Raw genomic sequence first — 19601 nt, 5'->3', positions numbered from 1 at the left:
CAGCTGTCCTGGGACTCTCTGGTAAGGGTGCTAAGAGCATTCATGACTGCTGCCTCTCAGGACCTAACTGCCTCCCCAGAGACCTGCCTCTTAACAACATTAAACCGGGAGTTCGAATCTCATCATGTTAACTTGGAGAGGTGCTAAGAACTTTCAGAGCACAGCATCAGGGCACTGATGGACAAGGTCCCAGTGGACATCTGGTCCACAGGACACTTGCTGCCCTTTAGTACCGGCTTTCCATACTCAGTTTCTTGCTGAGTGGTTTCTCACCCTGGACATTTTCTCTTGTAAAACAGTTTAGAGACTAAGGGGAATCTGTACCTTGGGTAGCCACTACCAGTAATCACACATTGCCTTCTCATAGAGACTCATTCCCATTCTTAACCTTGTAACTAGCCAATCAACACCCCTCGCAGAGGATTATTAGTTTAGGAGCACTTAATTGGTTGGGGCAATTTTCCTCACAGTTTAGAAGACTGTTATCAGAAACACAATTAAACTGTGACACTAATTTATGATCACAAACTGCTCAGTGGAAAATGGTTCATAGCTGAAGAACACTGAGCGGAGGGCAGGTGGCTTAAAGCTAGTCTGCTACACCACACTCTTGCTGGCTGACGGAGGTGATGTCTCAAAAACACTTTCCATTATCGGCCTCTTCTGCCGTCATGTGGGAATGGATGTACTACAGACATCACCCACCATGTCCTGATCTTCCCCTCTGCAGACAGGTGAAGATTCAGGACTTACCTGCAGCAACGAAAGCAATTTAAATCTTAAGGCAGCAATGGCTCCCAAAGCTTGATGCATGTACAACCATGCATGTTTGTGTGTGTGTGTGTGTGTGCGCGCACATGTGTATGGGTATGCATCCACATGTGTCTATATGCATTTAGAGATCAGAGATCAATGTTGGGTATCTTTCCCAATCACTCTCCCCCTATTTCCTGAGACAGGGTATATCCGTGAATGTGGAGTTCACAGTTCTGACTACACTGGCAGCCAATGAGTCCCAGGGGCCCACCTGTCTCTATTCTCCACACTATCCCTGGACTGTGTGCACATGCTGGCATTTCACTCAGGTAACCTGGCTACCTCACCAGCTCCCTTGATAGTCTTCATGAGGAAGGTCTGCATGTAACACACGGTGCACAGACTGCATGCATCACTTCCTTGAAGACACCAGCCATTCACAAAAATACCCAAGTCAGGTCCAATCCCGCAGAAGACAAAGGCCATCCTGCCATAGCATGACTCTTCTGCTTCTGTCGTGGGTTAGCAATAATGCAGTTCTGGCATACAGATGAGCCCGAACTCTAAAATAATTATTTCAGGTTCCATAATAATCTAACATGAGGTAAGGGTGAAACTAGCTTCCAATCTTCTAGTCTCTTTTTCTAGCATTTTCCAAACGTTTTCAGCAAATTTCCAGATCTGTAACATGATTCTGATATTGTCTGTGTGAGCTTTATAGTGTTTGGGGGGAAACTGGTGTGAAATTCCCAAATACTTTAGGCTCCTTTCCTAATGTGGGATTTTCTAGCTGATTTCTTGCCGCTTCGCTCAGCTCCCCAGCCTCCTCTAGACACCGCTGTACGCACCGTCTCTGAGCTTCCCGCCTGTACTGTTGCCATGTCTAGACACCGCTGTACGCACCGTCTCTGAGCTTCCCGCCTGTACTGTGGCCATGCCTTAGCCCCACCAGCTCTTCTGTTTGTTCTTTAATCACCCTCTGCGTGTGTCCCCCCTGCTCCTGTGACGAGGCCCAGTATCTTCTGCAGTATCGCCACAGGATACTGACACTTTACGCTAAGACAGCTATCTGTCACTCATTTATCAGTGTGTTGAAGGTAGAGATTAGGTTGGCCTGTCCGTGTGAGCCGTGATGCCTCGCATGGTGTCTAAAGCACGCAAAACAGCCAGCAAATGCTTTGCAGACTGACAAGACATACCAAGGTCTGAATGAAACAAACTCCAGGGATCAGACCCCATCTGTTTACCTGAGTAAACATGCCTTCGCACAGATCCCTGTGGTGCAAAGCTATTTCCAGTCACACTGTACTTTCCTTGGGGAGCAAATCTGCACTGCCAGAAAATCCAGTGGAAGCCCTCTAGAGGGTGGAAACATTTAAATTATACTTATCAGAATAAAATAGTTGCACTGGATAATACGTGCTAATTATAAATACAAAGAGGAAATTCACATCACCTGAAACTACTGCTAGTGCTGATGGGAAACTCCCAAGCACCTTTTTAATACACTGACAGAGAATTTTACAGGCATCACAAACAGTACTTACAGTTGGGTATGGCATCATATGCTTCCAAGCAGAGACAGAGGGTTGCCATGACTTTGAGACCAAATGGGCAGATAGATAGGCTGTAGGCCAGCCTGGGCTACCCTGTGAGGCTCAGAAACCTCCTGCCAGGCCTGATCACCTGGTCCAAGCTCAGGGCCTACACAGTAGAAAGGAAGAAGGAAGAATAGACTCCCACAAGCTGTTCTCCAACCTCCACACACGCACTGTGGCACACACATCAATCGATCAACAAAAAGCACACAGACAAATAAACAAGTAAACAGAGCTGAAAACAAAAACTCTTGGTGTACCTTCATAACTAAGATAGGCTGTGCAAAGGCATCTCTTCCCCTTCTCACTTTAGCACACATAGAAAGGATTACTTCATCTTCGGTGGTGCTACTGCACACATCCTGCTGATGAGGAAGGCCTTGGAGCATCCAGGTGTGTACCACATCTGCCTGTCTAGTTATCCCCTAACACTAGCTGCAGGAGCAAAAGGCACACTTATTTAAATCCATATGCATATTGCTGTGTGCTCCAAAAAAACTGCTCTGGTTTGGCATTACTCATCAGAACATGAGACAGATATCTATTCCTGCCCAGTTTGAGGGGGTAAAAAAAACTGCGTTGTTTTGCTTAATTTTGGTATGTGTTGTGGGGAAGAGGGGGTGAGGTTAGGGGTTATTTATGACTGAGCAGTAGGCTATTTTTCTGTCTGCTTTTATTGGACTTCTGTAAATTTTTCTTCTTTAAATTGCATGGTCACAAATTCAGCCCAGTTTTCAATCAGCACGTTCTTTGCTTTTAGAATTCATGTCTTTTTTATTTCTCACATTTACCTTACTTGTTTTGCAAATAATATTCATGGGTTGACAGCTGTCCTTTAACTTCCCTCGGAGTGGTTTGTTTAGTTACTACACACGGAGACTTTTAGGTTTTTATGCAGCCAAATTTATCCACTGGTTTTATTGAGATCAGATTTCACAGCATTATATGGAAGACATTTTGCAACCTAAGACTGTAAAAACACTCGCTAGTATCTTTACAGCTGGGCTGGCCGGCCAATGAGTCCCAGTATTCCTCCTCAGCACATGCCGGCACAGCTGGCACTCTGGAAAAAAGCAGTTTTAAAACTTATTTTCATGCATGTGTGGAGTGGACTTTGTTCATTTCCATCCTTCATTATCCCCATCTCTCTCCAAAACACTTCTTTCCCAGAAGGCTCGCTCCTTACTTCATGCCTTTTGTGTGTGTGAGACCCACTGTGTTTAATTAGGTTTCCTGTATGAGCATACCTAAGAGGTTATTACTGGGGCATGCGCAACTTACTAGTAGCTACACCACTAAAGAAAGTGACAACAAACCCTCAGGGAGTGGTGGGGTCTCATAAGCTCCTCCCACTTCCATGGTGAGATGCTGACTGGCCCAATCATGCACATGACTAGTGGAGTAAACACAGCTATGATGCGCTCATGTGTGCAAGCCCTGACTTACCCAGTGCCTTTCTGGAACGCATCTCCCCATCTTCCAACTCCTGCATCCTGTTCACCCTCTCTTCTGTGATTTTTCTCTGAGCCTTGGAGGGGTGATACATATATAACTTTACAGGGGTCATAAGGATGGAACCTTCTGCATGCTTGTATGGTAAATGCCTTATGGACTGGGATGGTTTCTTTAGTTCCTGGTCTCTTACCTTACATTTAAATTGTTAAGAGTCATCTGATGGGCCAGTGAGATGACTCAGAGGCCAATAACACCAATGACACCCGCAGCCAAGCCTGACGACCTGAGTTCTACTGCTGGGACCCACATGGTGGCACGGTAGAAGGAGAGAACCAACTCCAGCAAGTTGTCCTCTGGCTTCCACTAATACACCATAGCATGTGTGCACAGTGGTACTCAAGCACCCACCCACCCACCCACACACACATACACACACACACACACACACACACATTAAACAAATAAAACTGTAATAGAGTCATCTGGAAATTCCTAATATAAAAGTGAGGAATTCAATTTTAATATTACAAGTAACATTATCTTTTAAAAATAAAATATGAACTGAAATAATACCTACTTTCTACATCGTTTTAAATTTTCCTTTAGTTCTGGATGCAGCTCTCTAGTGACAGCCACAGGTGGCATCAGTGTCTGCTTCCTCCTGGTCCTTCTATGGCGCTTCACTAAGAAATATTCTTTTAGAAACATCCTTGGTCCACATGCACATGAAGAGCTAAAAAATTACAGATTATGAAATACACACATTTCATTTATGTCTGGTAATATGGACTGAAGTCCTCTGAAGGCTCATGTGTTAAAGGCTTGGTTAAGAGGTAGTGCCTGTGGAAGGTGGCTTGGCCATGATCTATGGACTCGTAATTTTTTTATTGATAATTCAACGAAATTACTGAGAGGTGGTGGCAACTATGGGGCAGGGCGTAGTCTGAGGAAGTAGACTATTGGTCCTTCCTCATTTTCTCTTTGCTTCCTTGTTCTCATGAACGAGCAGCCTTCTCTGCCACGCGCTTCCGCTGCCATAACGTGTGTCTGTTCTCAGGTCCAATGAGCTGCAGCCAGCCAGCACCGCTGGAAACTGTGAGCCACAGTAAGTCCCTAGACCCTCTGCTTCCTCGTGTGCTCTGTCACAGCAATAAAAAAGTCACTTCAATAAGTAAAGCACACACTTATCAAGCTGCATCGTGGGAGATTTTCAAAACCACACTTTCACAGACCCGTGTCATCTATCATCTTTATCACTTCTACGTCACATCCTTTGTCTCATTTAACACACACACACACACACCACACACACATACACACACACATAAACACACCACACACACACCATACACACACACCACACACACACACCATACACACATACAAACACACCACACACACACCACACACACACACCACACACACACACACACCATACACACACACCACACACACATACACACACACACCATACACACATACATACAAACACACCACACACACACCACACACACATACACACACACGCCATACACACATACATACAAACGCACCACACACACCACACACACACATTAACACACACCATACACACACACACGCCATACACACATACATACAAACACACCACATACACACACCACACACACACACCATACACACACCACACACACATACCCACACACCACACACACATACACCACACACACACACCATACACACATACATACACACACACCACACACACACACACACACACACACACACACACACACACACACAGAAGTTCTGACTAGGTCAAGACGGAAAGGGAACAAACCGTCATAACACAAATACTTAGAAATCTCAAATAAAAAGATAAGGATCATCCGGCTATTGGATCAGTTGCTCAAACTGGATCAATCTGACATCTGTAAGAAAATGCTAAGGATTCTCCCAAGTTTAATCGCAGAGGACCGACGGACAACTTTCAGAAGTTACAGTCTTCGGGCTGCCAACAGGATGACAGGGACTAGCAGTTGGCACCTACTCAGGGTTTATTGTGTGTCACCACACAACAACGTGTCTAAGGCCCACAACTCCGTGGTACCACACACACTGCACAGAGGAGGACCTAAGTAGCTAGCCTGACAAGTCTGTGTGTCTGCGGGGAGCTCAGTCAGGCTTTGAAGCCAGTTTACCAGATTCCACAGCTCTGTGGACGACGTGACGTGTTTCAAGTCCACCGAAAATACCCTAATTACCACAACAGACTCTCCAGACACCCTCATGTAACAGCCAAGGCTGAGTTAAAGCAGGCAGTTAGCAATTACGTCCCCAAAGCTCCAAAGGCTGGTTTAGATCTAATGTCTCCCAACAGGTAAGCTTATTTGTGAAGAGGGAATCTCCTCAGTCCAACTACCCTCTTCATTATACAAACAAAGCCATTTCTTTAGTCAAGTGACCAAGGAGGGCTCTTAGCTTCAAACTCCTCTCTTACACAGAGGCGACAGTGGTAATAGCTGCATGAACAAGCCTCATCAACTGCAATACTGGAGTCCAACACTGTGTGTGTGATGCCCTGTGCTCAATGGCAAAAGCGGCAGCCACACTCAAGCCCGAGGTGCTGGATTCTACACAGGAACTCCAAAAACTCCATGAAGCCAACCTGCCAGGCGGGCGACGCTAGGTGGAGATTGTCTAGAGACAGGCAGATGCCTCGGAAACTTCCTTTTGTTACACCAGCCAGGATTCCAGGAAGAAGCTGGTTTCCAATCCTTTGATGTCATTTGGGAAGGAAACACTGAGAATTGCCAAGGGTGAAGAGACACTTCCCCTTCCACTCCTGCTGATGAGTCACTGTCTTGGACTCCCCCAGCTCCAAGCAAGCCTTGGCTGCATCCCCAGTGCGACTCGGGCTGCCAGAAGCATCAGCAGCTTCTCTACTGCCTTGCACAGGGCCGAGCTCACTTCGCTGCAGTCAGAGGGATCCAAGCAGCTGCAGAAACACAAGACTCCTGGAGGGGCAGCTGAATACCTAAAGGAAAATGCGGGGACCCCCCAGGGCTCTGCCAGTAACCCCGTGATGATGGGAACTGAGGGCCAGAGTTCCAGATTAGAAAATCAATGGCTGTGTGACCCTCACACATAAGGCCACGGTTTCCTCATTTTAAAAATGATCATGGAATCCACAGAGAGGGCGGGTTGTCTGTCTGTCTCTGTCTCTCTCTCTGTGTGTGATCACTGGACAATAGACCCTGGCACATTAGAGGCCTGTTTTCTTGCAGGCATTTTTTGAAGATGAACTAAGATACTACAGGTGTCATGTGCTTATTATGGTGCCCAACGCACTGGAGAAACTCAACTGTCATTAGCTACTTGGTATGGCACAAGCAGTTTTTTTTTTTTTTTAAAAAAAACTGAATTAATTAAATATCATCAAATCTCCAGAAACAGCTTCCCTCAGGCAGAAGAGTGTTGCCTCTCAAAGGCTTTAGCACCCAAGTGGGCTGCAATTTTACAAAAAAAAGTATGTTTTCATATACTGGCCACCTGTGTTTTTTTTTTTACTATTAATAATGTATAGTAATTATATGAAAGAGTGAGTTTCATGGTAGTTTTATACATGTGTATAAAATATTTTGATTTTAATGAATCCTTCACACCCCCAACTCCCAATACTCCCTCTTCCTTCGTTAGTGTCTTTTTAAAAAAGATAATCCACACATAGAAAACAAGTGATATACTTGAAAAACAACTGTTTATTTCATTTGCCCACTTTTTGACTGGATTATCAGATCTTTTGGTGTTTAGCTTTCTGAGTTCTTAGCTTCCACAACCATAACCTAGCTCTATCCAAGTCCCCCCAGACACCTCCAGCATTAACATTCTGGTCTTGTCGTTGCTGGGTTTTTGGATACAGGTTCTCACTATGTAGTTTTGGCAGGTCCTGGAACTCACTATATACACCAGGCTGGCCTCAAACTCGAGAGATTTGTCTTCCAAGTGCTGGGATTAAAGTGTGCCACCACTCCTGGCCTGGACTCTTAGCATTTCTAGTGGCTGCATGAAAAGTAAGCAGGTGCACATAATTTTAATAATACAATCTACTTAATCTGGAAGATCTAAATCATCATTTTAACATGTGAGCAATAGTAGAATTTTTAATGAGCTATTTTATATTATTTTCCACATTCATTCTTCATTTTGTACAAAATGTACGTACAAGCATCTCGGTCGGGCCTAGCGACATCATCCACATACCAGAGCCACGTGCGGCCCATGGCTACTGTACCACACAAATACACATTATCCTCTCTGTAATTACTGCAGGAGCAAAGTGTCCTTAATGAAGCTTCACTCTGTACAATCAAAATTATGAGAGATGCACAGTGAATTATTACTTTGCCTCCCACTGATTTGCATTTCTAAATACATCAGGAAGCATCTTATCATTTAATCTTCACCACTGCCCTGAGAAATTGGTCCCTACAGAGTTCTAGACAGGTTACAGACTGGTGTAAGAGTATCTCCCTCTCTTCCCCCCCCCCCCATCACACACACACACACACACACACACACGCACGCACGCACGCACGCACGCACGCACGCACGCACGCACATGCTTCATGTTGTTACTTTATATACCACCAAGAATGAGAGTATATCTAAGTCCACATGAAGGACAGCCGCCAGGTTCCTGACTCGCTTGCCAGCTTTTGATCTTACAATGGTATCCAAAAAATTTTACTACAATAATCTATGCACCTCTGTTTAAAAGGCTGGTCTAAACATCAGGTGCTCCTTAAACCAGACTTAGCAGCACTTAGAGCCAGTTTCGTTACAAAAGGGGGCTGGTATGGTGAGTGTTCAACTTGACCTCTGTATCCTGCTCCTAGGCTCTCTGGAAACCTGGGTCCTCTGAAGAGCATGCACTTTCTGCCCACAGCTTGCTAACCCACTGATAAGAGAGATTAGACTTGTCAACAAATATATGACTTACTTTAAAAACCAAAACCGAAAAAAAAATCCTGGGATGATAAGAAAAAGAAGCTTTTCTGAGACCGTATAAATGGCTCAGGCAGTAGTTTTTACCTTTGGAAAACAAAAAAGATTTGAGGAGAAGAAGGCAGGAGAAAATTCACTCGGCAGCCTCACCTTCCTCATGTGGACGAGAGGCACCACTTGAAAAGTCAGGCAACTACGTGTAAAGAGAGGTCTGCAGCAGAGGCTGGAGGACATCCTGGACAGTAGAGCTCATGTAAGTGAAGCTGTGTGACTGGGCATGGGGAGGACAGCAGCCAGGCCCCAGAGATCTACCAAACGGTGAGAAATAACGCATCAGTACCGTGTGGCGTGACTGCAGGTGAGCTGGGCAGTGGTGGCGCACGCCTTTGATCACAGCACTCGGGAGGCAAGGCAGGCGGTCTCTGTAGGTTTGAGGCCAGCCTGGTCTACAGAGCAAGTGTCAGAACAGGCTCCAAAACTACTGAGAAACCCTGTCTCAAAACCAGGAACCCTGTACTATCTGTGAGACTATTGGGATGAGGGCTTCTCCCTACAAATTAATTTAAGTAGAGAGATACAGGTAGGATGTATCTTGTCAAATTTAAACTAAAGTATTCAGTAACAACCCTTTCTTCAATACTGAATTCTGGGAATTCTACTGCCAGACCCTGGTAGGGCTTAAAAAAAAAAAAGAATCTTTCATGACTAGTGATTTGTCCACCGTTATATTCTTGCTTTATTTAACATTGTACCACAAACTTGCAAACGTTTATGTTAGAAGAACTAACAAGATAGTAAATACTGGGGGAAATAAAATTTCAATGAGTATTAGGGAGATGAAAAAGCAACAAAGAAACAAAGAGGGGCTGGAGAGATGGCTCAGTGGTTAAGAGCATTGCCTGCTCTTCTAAAGGTCCTGAGTTCGATTCCCAGCAACCACATGGTGGCTCACAACCATCTGTAATGAGATCTGGTGCCCTCTTCTGTCCTGCAGACATACACACAGATAGAATATTGTATACATAATAAATAAATAAATAAATAAATACTAAAAAAAAGAAAAGAAAAAAAAAAGAAACAAACAAAGACTCAGCAGAGTCTTTAACTGCACTTCCCATATTTGGACCACAAGGACGCAGAGAGCCATGGAGGACTAGGCAGACCTGGGACAGTCTCATTACCCAAATTCTAGCTGCTCATTGCATGCACATCCTTGCATGCTTGCATTGTGGTCAGGCACGTCCCTTTGTCCGTCTTTACTTTGGGCCCATCACCTGCTTTGGCTCGTGAAATGTGGCGTACATGCGTATCTACCCTTAGGACCCAGTTATGTGTGGTTCATACTCTTGCTCTTCTTAGAAAGGATGGTTTGCCTTCAGTGGCTCAGGGTGTGCTGGACCAGGAAGATGAGAGATGACTAAAGCAGCATCCCAGCTGACCCACCAAGCAAAGCCACACTGCCTGCTGTTGCACAACCCTGAGGCTGAGAGTCTACCCAGCAACAGCTGGCGAGCAAATGCTAACTTCTGAGAAACACACTGAGTACACTAGAGAAACGCAGTCCTCGTGTATGTGCAAGCTGCAACTCAACAAGGAAAAAGATGGTTAGGAGGCACAGAATATAAATACTCTTTACTAACATCACGAAATTTTGTCCTTGCAGTCTAAGATTTTCTTTCTTAAGATTGTTATTTGATATTATTTTTCCTATAATTTAACCTTGACTTGGATTTCTTCACCTGCCTTTTATTCTCCATTCAAACTGGAGTCTTCAAAACTCTGAGTATGTCTGCCACTACCTCCAGCCTTTCTCTTATCTAGTTCTCTCCTGAACTCTTACCCGGCAAGTTTAGATTCTTCTAGGCCATGTTCACATGCCACTTCTGCAAAGAATTCTTCCTGATTCTGCCTTTAAAGTTAAGACAGTCCATGCCTGAGTCTTACCATGACAGGTATCTTCTGATATTTGACTTATTCTGCCTCACAACACTTCCCTATCCCCTCACAAAGTAGAAGACAGCAAGATCTCTGTGATATTTACCTCTGCAATCTCCATGATTCTGAGCAAAAGGCCTTAAGCAGTAGATAGCGATGGGAAGCAGCCATACACTAGGGAAAGGCAAGGGATGAAAAGGTGACCCAGGGCCCGAGGGATGTGGGTGCTGATGCTGAATAGCCAGGCGGCTTTGAAGCAGTCAGCTTTTTGTGATTCAGCCTCTACATATGCAAATGGAGACGGCACATATTTCACAGGATTGTTGTGAAAATTCAACACGAAAATGAATGCAAATGCCTCCCGGTGTTGACATATGGTGGCAGCTCCATCTGAGGTAGCTCCCTTTCAAAACTGATCATGACAGACCATCACACAGAGGCTAGTTTAAACAAATCCTGATGGTGGATCATTTTCGCTTAGCAGTGAAGGGTCACAATCATGACTCCAGTTACAATTAGCTGTTTTCCCAGTATCTGCAGTTTCAGTGAGCCGGTGTCTGGCTTTGTTAAGATGCTCAAATATCCGTTACTTCCTTACATTTCTAAACCCTCCAGAGAGTCACCACAAGAGGCAAATTTGTCACAAGAACAGAACTTCTCATTCACGAGAATACATTTTAATAGAACAGCTCCAGAACAATCATTACAATGGCTCAAATTCCAGTCAGTTTAGAGCTTGCTTTATATGACAAAGACCTGAGCCTGTTCCCCAGAACTCATACAAAGAGGCCAGTGTAATCCCAACACTGGAGAGATGGAGATGGGCTGGGTCCCTGGGTCCTGTCCAGTCAAAGAGATCCTGTCTCAAATAAACAAGGTAGACTATGTTTGAGGATACATAATCCAAGGTTGTCCTCTGGCCTTTATACACATGTGCTCATCTGCGTGCTTGTGTGCATGCATACACACACACACACAAACACACACACAAACACACACACACACAACTGTTGTACAAGTGACATCATTTGAGAGTGACTGGGGGATGAGACATTTCTCAGTGAGAGTCCTTTTCCAGCAAGAGATTTTATAAATAAAAGAACTGTTTTTATTTATATTTTCAGTTAGCAGATAGTACTATTGAAGTCATTTAGCAAAAGCTATTCCAGACGCCCTGTACTAGCTTGAATTGTATACAAGTATTCACATTCCATCAGAGCAGAAATTGATTTTTCAAGAGACAAACCCAAGGTCAAGAAGCTCAAAATCCAGTAAGTGGTCAGGCAGGTAATGAACGCCACAGAGTGACCTAGGCTTGGTGCATATGGACGGGGAAAGAGTCTGTGGGTCAACAGAGTCCACAGGCTACTGAAGCAGCGGCAAACACCACCCTACTCCACTGGTGCCCCCAAGTAATGAAGACCCAGACTCCCAGAGCTTCTGAAAGCTGAGTTTCTATGTGGAGCATATTCACTTTTAAAGGCTGCTTTGGGGGGGGGGGCTGGGGGGAGCAGGAGCAGAGTAGAGACCACGGAACTGTGATTTGTGTGACTTGTGTACTAGGAACACAATAACCACTCCTCGTTACACGTCTTGATATGAATTCACGCTATTAACCCCACCACACACCCACATTCTCATTTGCAAGCCTCCAGTCACTCCACTCCCAGCTGGTAGTTTCAGTTGTCACCCGCCAGAACACACACGCCACTGTCTGATGGAAACTGACTGAACCTCTTCGGTTCTTTGGGTTGAATGTGAACTCATATAAACACCTCTGTGATCCTCCCTCCCCGAGCCTCCCTAAGTACCCATGATACAAACAGACCATAGGAAAAAAAGACCTGCAATGACTTCTCTCGAGTCTCGCGCCACTCTGACCCAGCGGCGGAAGACAAGAATCACTGCCACCAAAGTGAAAGGCCTGGAACTGCCAGGCCAAGAGCAAAGCGTGTGAGCACTCACCGCCAAATACATCTCCGTTCTGGTAGTTCTTCCCTTTCTGAGCCTCCTCTTCATTTTGAACAGTAGCAACATGCTTGGCAGAGGCACAGCCCATAGTCTCATTCGGTCAGCTTCAGCCGGGCTGAAATGCAAATCATCTCTACAGACACGGGGACATTTTTCTTCTTCTCTCTTTAAACACAAAGGAAATCCACTTCGTCGTTGCGTTCGTCACAGTGTGTGCACCTGCAAGAAGAGAAAGCTGAATGAGAACGGGAGGCTCCCTGCCTGGGATTGCTCCATGCTGGGTGGGGGATTTACACAGCCCAATTCCGCACTCAGCGTAGTGTGGCCATCCCCTCGCAATCCCTGCTCAGAAACAACCTAGGAAGGCCTGCCACACACAGTGCATGCTGGGAAGGAGCATTTTCAAAGAGATGTGGAAGTATATATTTATTCAAGGAAATGAGAACCACCGACTACTATATGGACACCCATGGGCTTACAGACTTGTTCTGAAACCTCAAAACGTCTAGAGTAAACAAAACACTAGGGAGAGCCACAGTGCGACTCCCTGCCACCCCTCCATGCAGGCCGGGGCTCAAAAGTTTTCTTGGTTTCAGGAGACCATTTTCCTCCTCAGACTGAAACATAGACTAGGTTATGCATCTAGACTAGGCTACACATCTGGAACAGGCTATGCATCTGGAGTAGGCTATGCATCTGGAGTCTACTAGAGTTGAGAATTAGGCTTCCCTGTGCTCGCTTTTGGCTTAGCTCTCACTGTTTTAAGGACTGAGGAGAAAATGTAGGGAGATAGAGAAAAACACACCGCTCAGTTAGTTGTCTAATTCCTGGCTTGGCCTTCGTGTGCCAACTGGTCTCTTGTACAGGCATAAGGACTGTTTATGAACAGGTCACTCAGAGCTAATCCCCATTCTATTAGAGTGAGATGCCCTTCCCTGCAACACTGATAGTAGCTGCTCCGGATTCTCAGGGTTTGCTGTGTCCAGTGTGCTCTGATTATTTTCATTTCGTTTTGTTCTTGACGTGTTTCCATCAGCCTTACCCAGCCCTTCCAGTACTGTAAATGAGGGGCTACAATCTCGAAGCTGTCTGTTGAAATCCCCCCTTCCACACCCCTTGCCAACAAAACCCTGACCTCCTCACGCCCTTGGCAGCACAGCACAGCACAGCACAGCACAGCACAGCACAGCACAGCACAGTTCTTTCAGCCTCACCAGCACCCACATCCCACCATCTCTGCTACGAACAACTGAGCCTGTCACGTCTCCCAGATGGTGTTACCAAAACACAGCGCAAGCCTCATTTTTCAACAAAACTGCCGGACCCTAGGCCCTTCTTAGAATGCAAAGGACATCAATAGAAATAGAAATCTGACCATTCACACCATAAAACCTCAGCAAAGAGCATTTTCCCAACATCCTGATTAATTTAATAAATGAAATTAAATGTAAATAAAATGATCTAAATTAGATCGTGCAAATAATGACTGCAATAAATGCTACAGTGGATAATATATACTATGACATATATGACAATAAATACATATGTTACCTGTATATAATCCCTCAGATTATTCTCTTATTACAGACCATGAGAAGAAAGTATAAGGCTGCTTAAAGAAATATTAGAAATCATGACACCTTGTTTCTTAGAGAGTTGATGCTAACACCTCCTTCACACATCAGGCCACCTTGTATGAGATCTAGGTCTATGGGTGTACATACTAATACACATACACAGGAACTATTTTATGACTTAGCAGTTCTGTCTTTGAAACAACTATACGCCTCAGGATCCTGACAGTGACATGCTTCTGACAGTGAAAAAGGATATACACACACAATAAGGGATGTGGTAGAATGCAGAATTCAAAAGCGGTCAAATTCTGACTGGGTGGGGGCAGCGACTAGACAGAGGAAGTGAGATTTCTGTGCCGTCATAAGACGCGGTGGAAACTGACCAGTCTGAGAACACAGCGATGACGGCAAACAGATGTGGGGAGCAGATGAATAGGAACAGAGCTAGGGAAAGACAGAGCAGGCCTGTGCACTTGCTCCAGAGGGGTCAGGGCAGGAAGAGGCTGCAGGGCTGGTGCTTTGTGAAGAGCCTCAAGAAGGCAGGGCTGGCCAGCTCCATCCAGCTTAATACAATTAAGATCGTCATTGCGGGAGGGCTTCTTGTGAGACCATTAGACTAGTAACACGGTTACCCACTCTGTCAACCTCGTCCAGTTTCTGAAGAATCACCACTGAAACAAGAGATGGGACTGGTCTCTACAGGTAGGAGGGAGGAGGTGAGAAACCCTCCCAGGCCCATGGCAGCTAGAGTTCTAGCTGTTCTGTCTGCCCACGCTGCATGGTTTCCGGTTTCTGTCAGCCCTTTCTCAGGCCGGCATCTCCTTCATCCCCAGCTTAGCGGCAAAGGGGAAGGTCACAGGTGGAGAGGGAAGTCCCTTCCATTCCAAATAGGAAGTCTACAAGCAGACTGCCTCACACAGGCACAGGGAGACAAACCACTCAGACAGGAACCCGTCCTTGCCTCTTGTCACCTCTTCAGAACTGATGAAGCAAAAACAGGAGAAAGAAATGGAAAGGAATTAAATCACCCAGGAGTCCTGAGAACTGAGAGACGATGTCCCTGGTCACCTCCGTTTGTTTTGTTTTCCATTCTAAGTTCACATTTGAAATTTCATGCTTCTTGTGTAGAGACTGAAGCCACATGCCTGCCCACGTGGATGAAATCAGAACAGAACTAACCCTGCATATTCTATGTTTGTCCTCAGATACATATCCGTGACAATTATTTTACAAATCAGACAATTAAGAGAGTGTTGGTGACTAGCAACAAAACAGAAACATTATGCGCACTAAAACAAACGTGAACGTATTATTCTCCTGGGAATGAGTCAGGAACATTAGAATCTTCAATGATTTCAAGTCACTGAAACCATGGAAGCTGTAACCACAGGCGTGAAGAGATTCCTATCAGAATCTGACAGGAACGAACCTTCTGACCCAGAGAAGCATTTGATGATGCTCCTCATTCGTAAAAGCTGGGCTTCAATTAAAATTTTACTTGGGTGTAAAAAGTTAGTGATATGGAAAAGAACATGTTGCTTCAGGCTAACAAAGATGAGACAATGTAAGATGCTCCTTAAAAGGATGTCTCTGTTATTCAAGTACTGGAGTGGGGGTCAGGTTAATAGGTACGGGCACAATCTATATCCAGTTCACACGATTCCATAGGAAGTTTCAGTTTAGTTACTTGTATATTTAGCATACATTATATCATGTAATATCACAGAGAGGGGGGAGAGAGAGAAAGGGAAAGGGGAGAAAGAGGAGGGGGAAGAAGTGAGGGACAAAGGGCGAGAGACCGTGAACTCCTGGCTTAAGTGATCTTCATTTCAGCCTCTCATGTAGCTGGGACTATGGGCATGCACTGCCACATCCAGCTAATTATGTTTTGATAAACAGTCGTTCAATAAGCACTCCCTCACCATCATCAGTGTAGAGTTTATTTTTAAAATATATTATATAGCTTGTAGCATTAATTTGATTTTAAAAGTGACACTTTCAAGGTTCACAGCTATTTTATTTAATAAGATCACTCCGTTGGTGGTGATGGATTCATCTGAGGGGCAGATCTCCAATTCCTAAAGTTAATCATGCCCAGATCACCGAGGAAAAGTTCCGACTGTGTCATAAGCGCTTGTCCAATCATTCAATCATTTAATTAGCTGTTGTTAATCGAAAACTCCTTAGTAATACACCATGATTGGTAGGTAGCAAGCATACAGTTGTAAGCAAGATGAAATACGATTTTCCCCTCTGCCCCCATAGGCTATAAATGATCAGTAAAACAGGTAATTAGACCAGTTTTGCAGCAGTGTGGTCCAGCTACTGCAGATTAAGTACAGAGCCAACAGGGCATTCACGGCAGGGGCACCTGGCTCCGCTTTGAGCAAGTGAGTCTAGAGAGGTGTTGGGGTTGAGACCAGACCACAACTAAGGAGCCATCATTAAATCACCTTTGAACTGCGTAATCTTTCATCCTCGCGTGTCATGTCAAGGTTTCCTCTCCACTTACAATTCTCTCACTCAGCTTGAATTCAACTTAAGACTTCCTTCTGCACAAACCTGCAGAAATGTCTTCCCGGAAGACTGCCAGAATCACCTGCTCGCGAAAACTCCCCTTCGGTTTGTCCCGTCCCAGAAACACGGGCTTCCTTTCAGCTTCCCTGTCTCCTTTAGCTCGCTGAGGTTCTTCCCCAGCCCCCGCCTGGCCAACTCATCAACTCTGAGGCAAGGCTCAGGGTGCACACACGCCTGCAGAGCCCACATTTCCACCTCTCGTTATTAACAGCACGCTACTGCTTGAAGTTGCACATCACAGGGTGGGAGCTGAACTGGAGCACCTCTTTGAAGTCTGATGGACACTTCTAAAACTGACTCACAGGCTGGTTTGTTTTCAAGCTAAATAATCTATGAGATAGGCCCATCAGACAGCTCAGAAAACAGAGAGCCAAATTAACTGCTTAGGGCTTTGTGTGTAATTCTCCTCAGATGACTGGAGCCGACATAACATGCACAATGTCCTCACAATGTGAAAACCACAATACCACGGACTAACCTAATCCAATGTCATCTTTGTAGACCATTTCCCCATTTTTTTTAATAAAATACATCAGCAAATCTATAAATCTAATTCAATTTTTTATGAAGGACTTTAAAGATGTGTGACCGTGTGTGTGCATCCTTTCCCTGCCTTTCCACGCCTCTTGCAACATCCTAAAGAGTATGATTACTCCACACTAACTCATGGTATAGCGTGGGAAGTGCTGTCCATATGCACCCCTACCACATACCGCATAATTCAGCCCTATCAAAAGTAAAGGAAAAAGCAGGAGGGCAGGGTTTCACTTTAAAAATCACTTCCATAACTGAAAAATGAAGCAAGAAAAATTCTATTTTTTGAGGAAAATCAAAGAGACAAATGAATCCTTTGTTTAAACAAAAAAGATTTTGGATTATGCATTGTTATAGGTAACCTTGTCTCCCACTAATTAACCAAAGACCTTTCCATTTTGGATAAAAATATTGGAGACAATTTTTCTTGTGAAGAAAAACACATCTGGAAAAAAATAAATTAAAAAATGGTAAAACCCATAAAGAAAGCCTAGGCCAGAAAGAACACGGACATGAAGGCCCACACGAGGCCTGCAGGACTGGAAAGAAACCAAACTCTGATTGCAATGGGCACACAGAGGGCTATGAAGTCAGCAATTAAGAAAAGGATGTAGTTTCATTATTAATAGACCAGGGTGAAGTGGTCCCTTTCGTACTTTTGATTAAAAAGGGAAAAGCAAGACATCTAGAAGCTCCTCTCTTACTGAAGAGTCAGCATCCAAGCGCCATAAAAAAATACACACATACAGACACACACAGACACACACACACAGACACACACACAAACACACACAGACACACACACACACACACAGACATACACACAGACACACACACACACGCACACATATACAGCTAATCTGATTGCCCATCTTCTGTGTCTCCCAATAATGAGCGCTAACACAAAAGCCCACTTGGGGGGAGACGAAAGGAAACTTAAAAGTGATTTCTAATCTTGAAGCTTTGCTATCCCTGAGCTACTGTTAACACCTTTTCACATCACTGTGATTGCTAAAAATACATCAAGATGTCACGTGTGACATGAAGGTATCTGGAGGTCAAACCTTCTGTTAGCATCATGGAACATTCTCACCTCTCCCCTCACACTCATCTGGCATCACGGCAATCAGCAATATGCTATTAACTCCCAAGACACCTTGATTCTGACTTCTGTCTTTGATGTGGGACAATGGTCTATACCCTGTCACTTGTATTTTAATAACATGCTGATTGGCCAGTAGCCAGGCAGAAAGTATAGGTGGGGTGACCAGGCAGGAAGCAGAAGTGGAGCGATGAGAACAGGAGAATTCTGGGAAGAGGAAATGGTCAGTCTGCAATCATCATCCAGACACACAGGAAGCAAGATGAGAATGCCTTGCTGATGTGTCTAACACAGATAAGAATTATGGGCTAATTTAAGATGTAAGAAAGAGTTAATAAGAAGCCTGAGCTAATAGGCCAACCAGTTTGTGATTAATATAATATATTATAATTAATAATTAATGTTGACCTCTGTGTGTTTCTTTGGGACTGAATGACTGTGGGACTGGGCAGGACAAAAATCTCTGTCAACATGTTTTCTTAATGGGAGAACTTACATCTCTGGAAATAAGTGGACAGGGCTAGCTCACTGAAATATACAGCAGCAGGCCATACGCAAGGGGACACATTTCTATGGGATTTTCCAAGTGAGGCAGTGAGACGAGGCAGGAAGTAGAAACAATGGAGACCCAAGGCTAACAAACTCTGGCCCCTGCTATCACAGGCCTGTCCTTGGATCAATGCTGGGCTTCATTCTTGATTCTGTGACCTACCTGAACATATACTCAAATCTCACCTACATTTAATTCATTCACACACTTATTAAAAAACAAACAGATGATGTGGGATTCCCCTCTGTATGCTATGAATACCACTGGTTAATAAAGAAGCTGCTTTGGGCCTATTGATAGGGCAGAACTTAGGTAGGCGGGTGATATAGGTGTGTTTCTATCTATCTGATGATTTCATTGGTTAATTAATAAAGAAACTGCTTGGCCTCATAGGTTAGAACATAGGTGGGTAAAGTAGACAGAACAGGAAGAAGGAAGTGAGGTAGATGGCTCAGACAATTGCCCTGCCTCTGCTCTCTGAACCAGATGCAATGAAGCCAGCCGCCAGGTCAGACATGCTGAATCTTTCCCGGTAAGACACCGCTCGTGGTGTTAAAGAG

At 44.6% G+C, this 19601-nt stretch overlaps 1 protein-coding gene across 2 annotated transcripts in view; it reads right to left on the bottom strand.

The window, feature by feature from the left end:
• Window positions 1–19601, bottom strand: part of C12H1orf21 (chromosome 12 C1orf21 homolog) — a 200688-nt gene that overhangs the window by 104669 nt on the left and 76418 nt on the right. For both annotated transcript variants that reach the window (XM_038349176.1, XM_038349175.1), the window contains one exon: window positions 12696–12920. In XM_038349176.1, the coding sequence (XP_038205104.1) occupies window positions 12696–12789 (94 nt within the window). In that variant the 5' untranslated portion in view covers window positions 12790–12920. The remainder of the gene's footprint in view (window positions 1–12695; window positions 12921–19601) is intronic.

Source organism: Arvicola amphibius, chromosome 12 (assembly GCF_903992535.2).
Source record: "Arvicola amphibius chromosome 12, mArvAmp1.2, whole genome shotgun sequence".
NCBI classification, from domain to species: Eukaryota; Metazoa; Chordata; class Mammalia; order Rodentia; family Cricetidae; genus Arvicola; species Arvicola amphibius.
The sequence above is the reverse complement of the archived record's forward strand: the minus strand, read 5'-3'. Positions and strand labels throughout refer to the sequence as shown.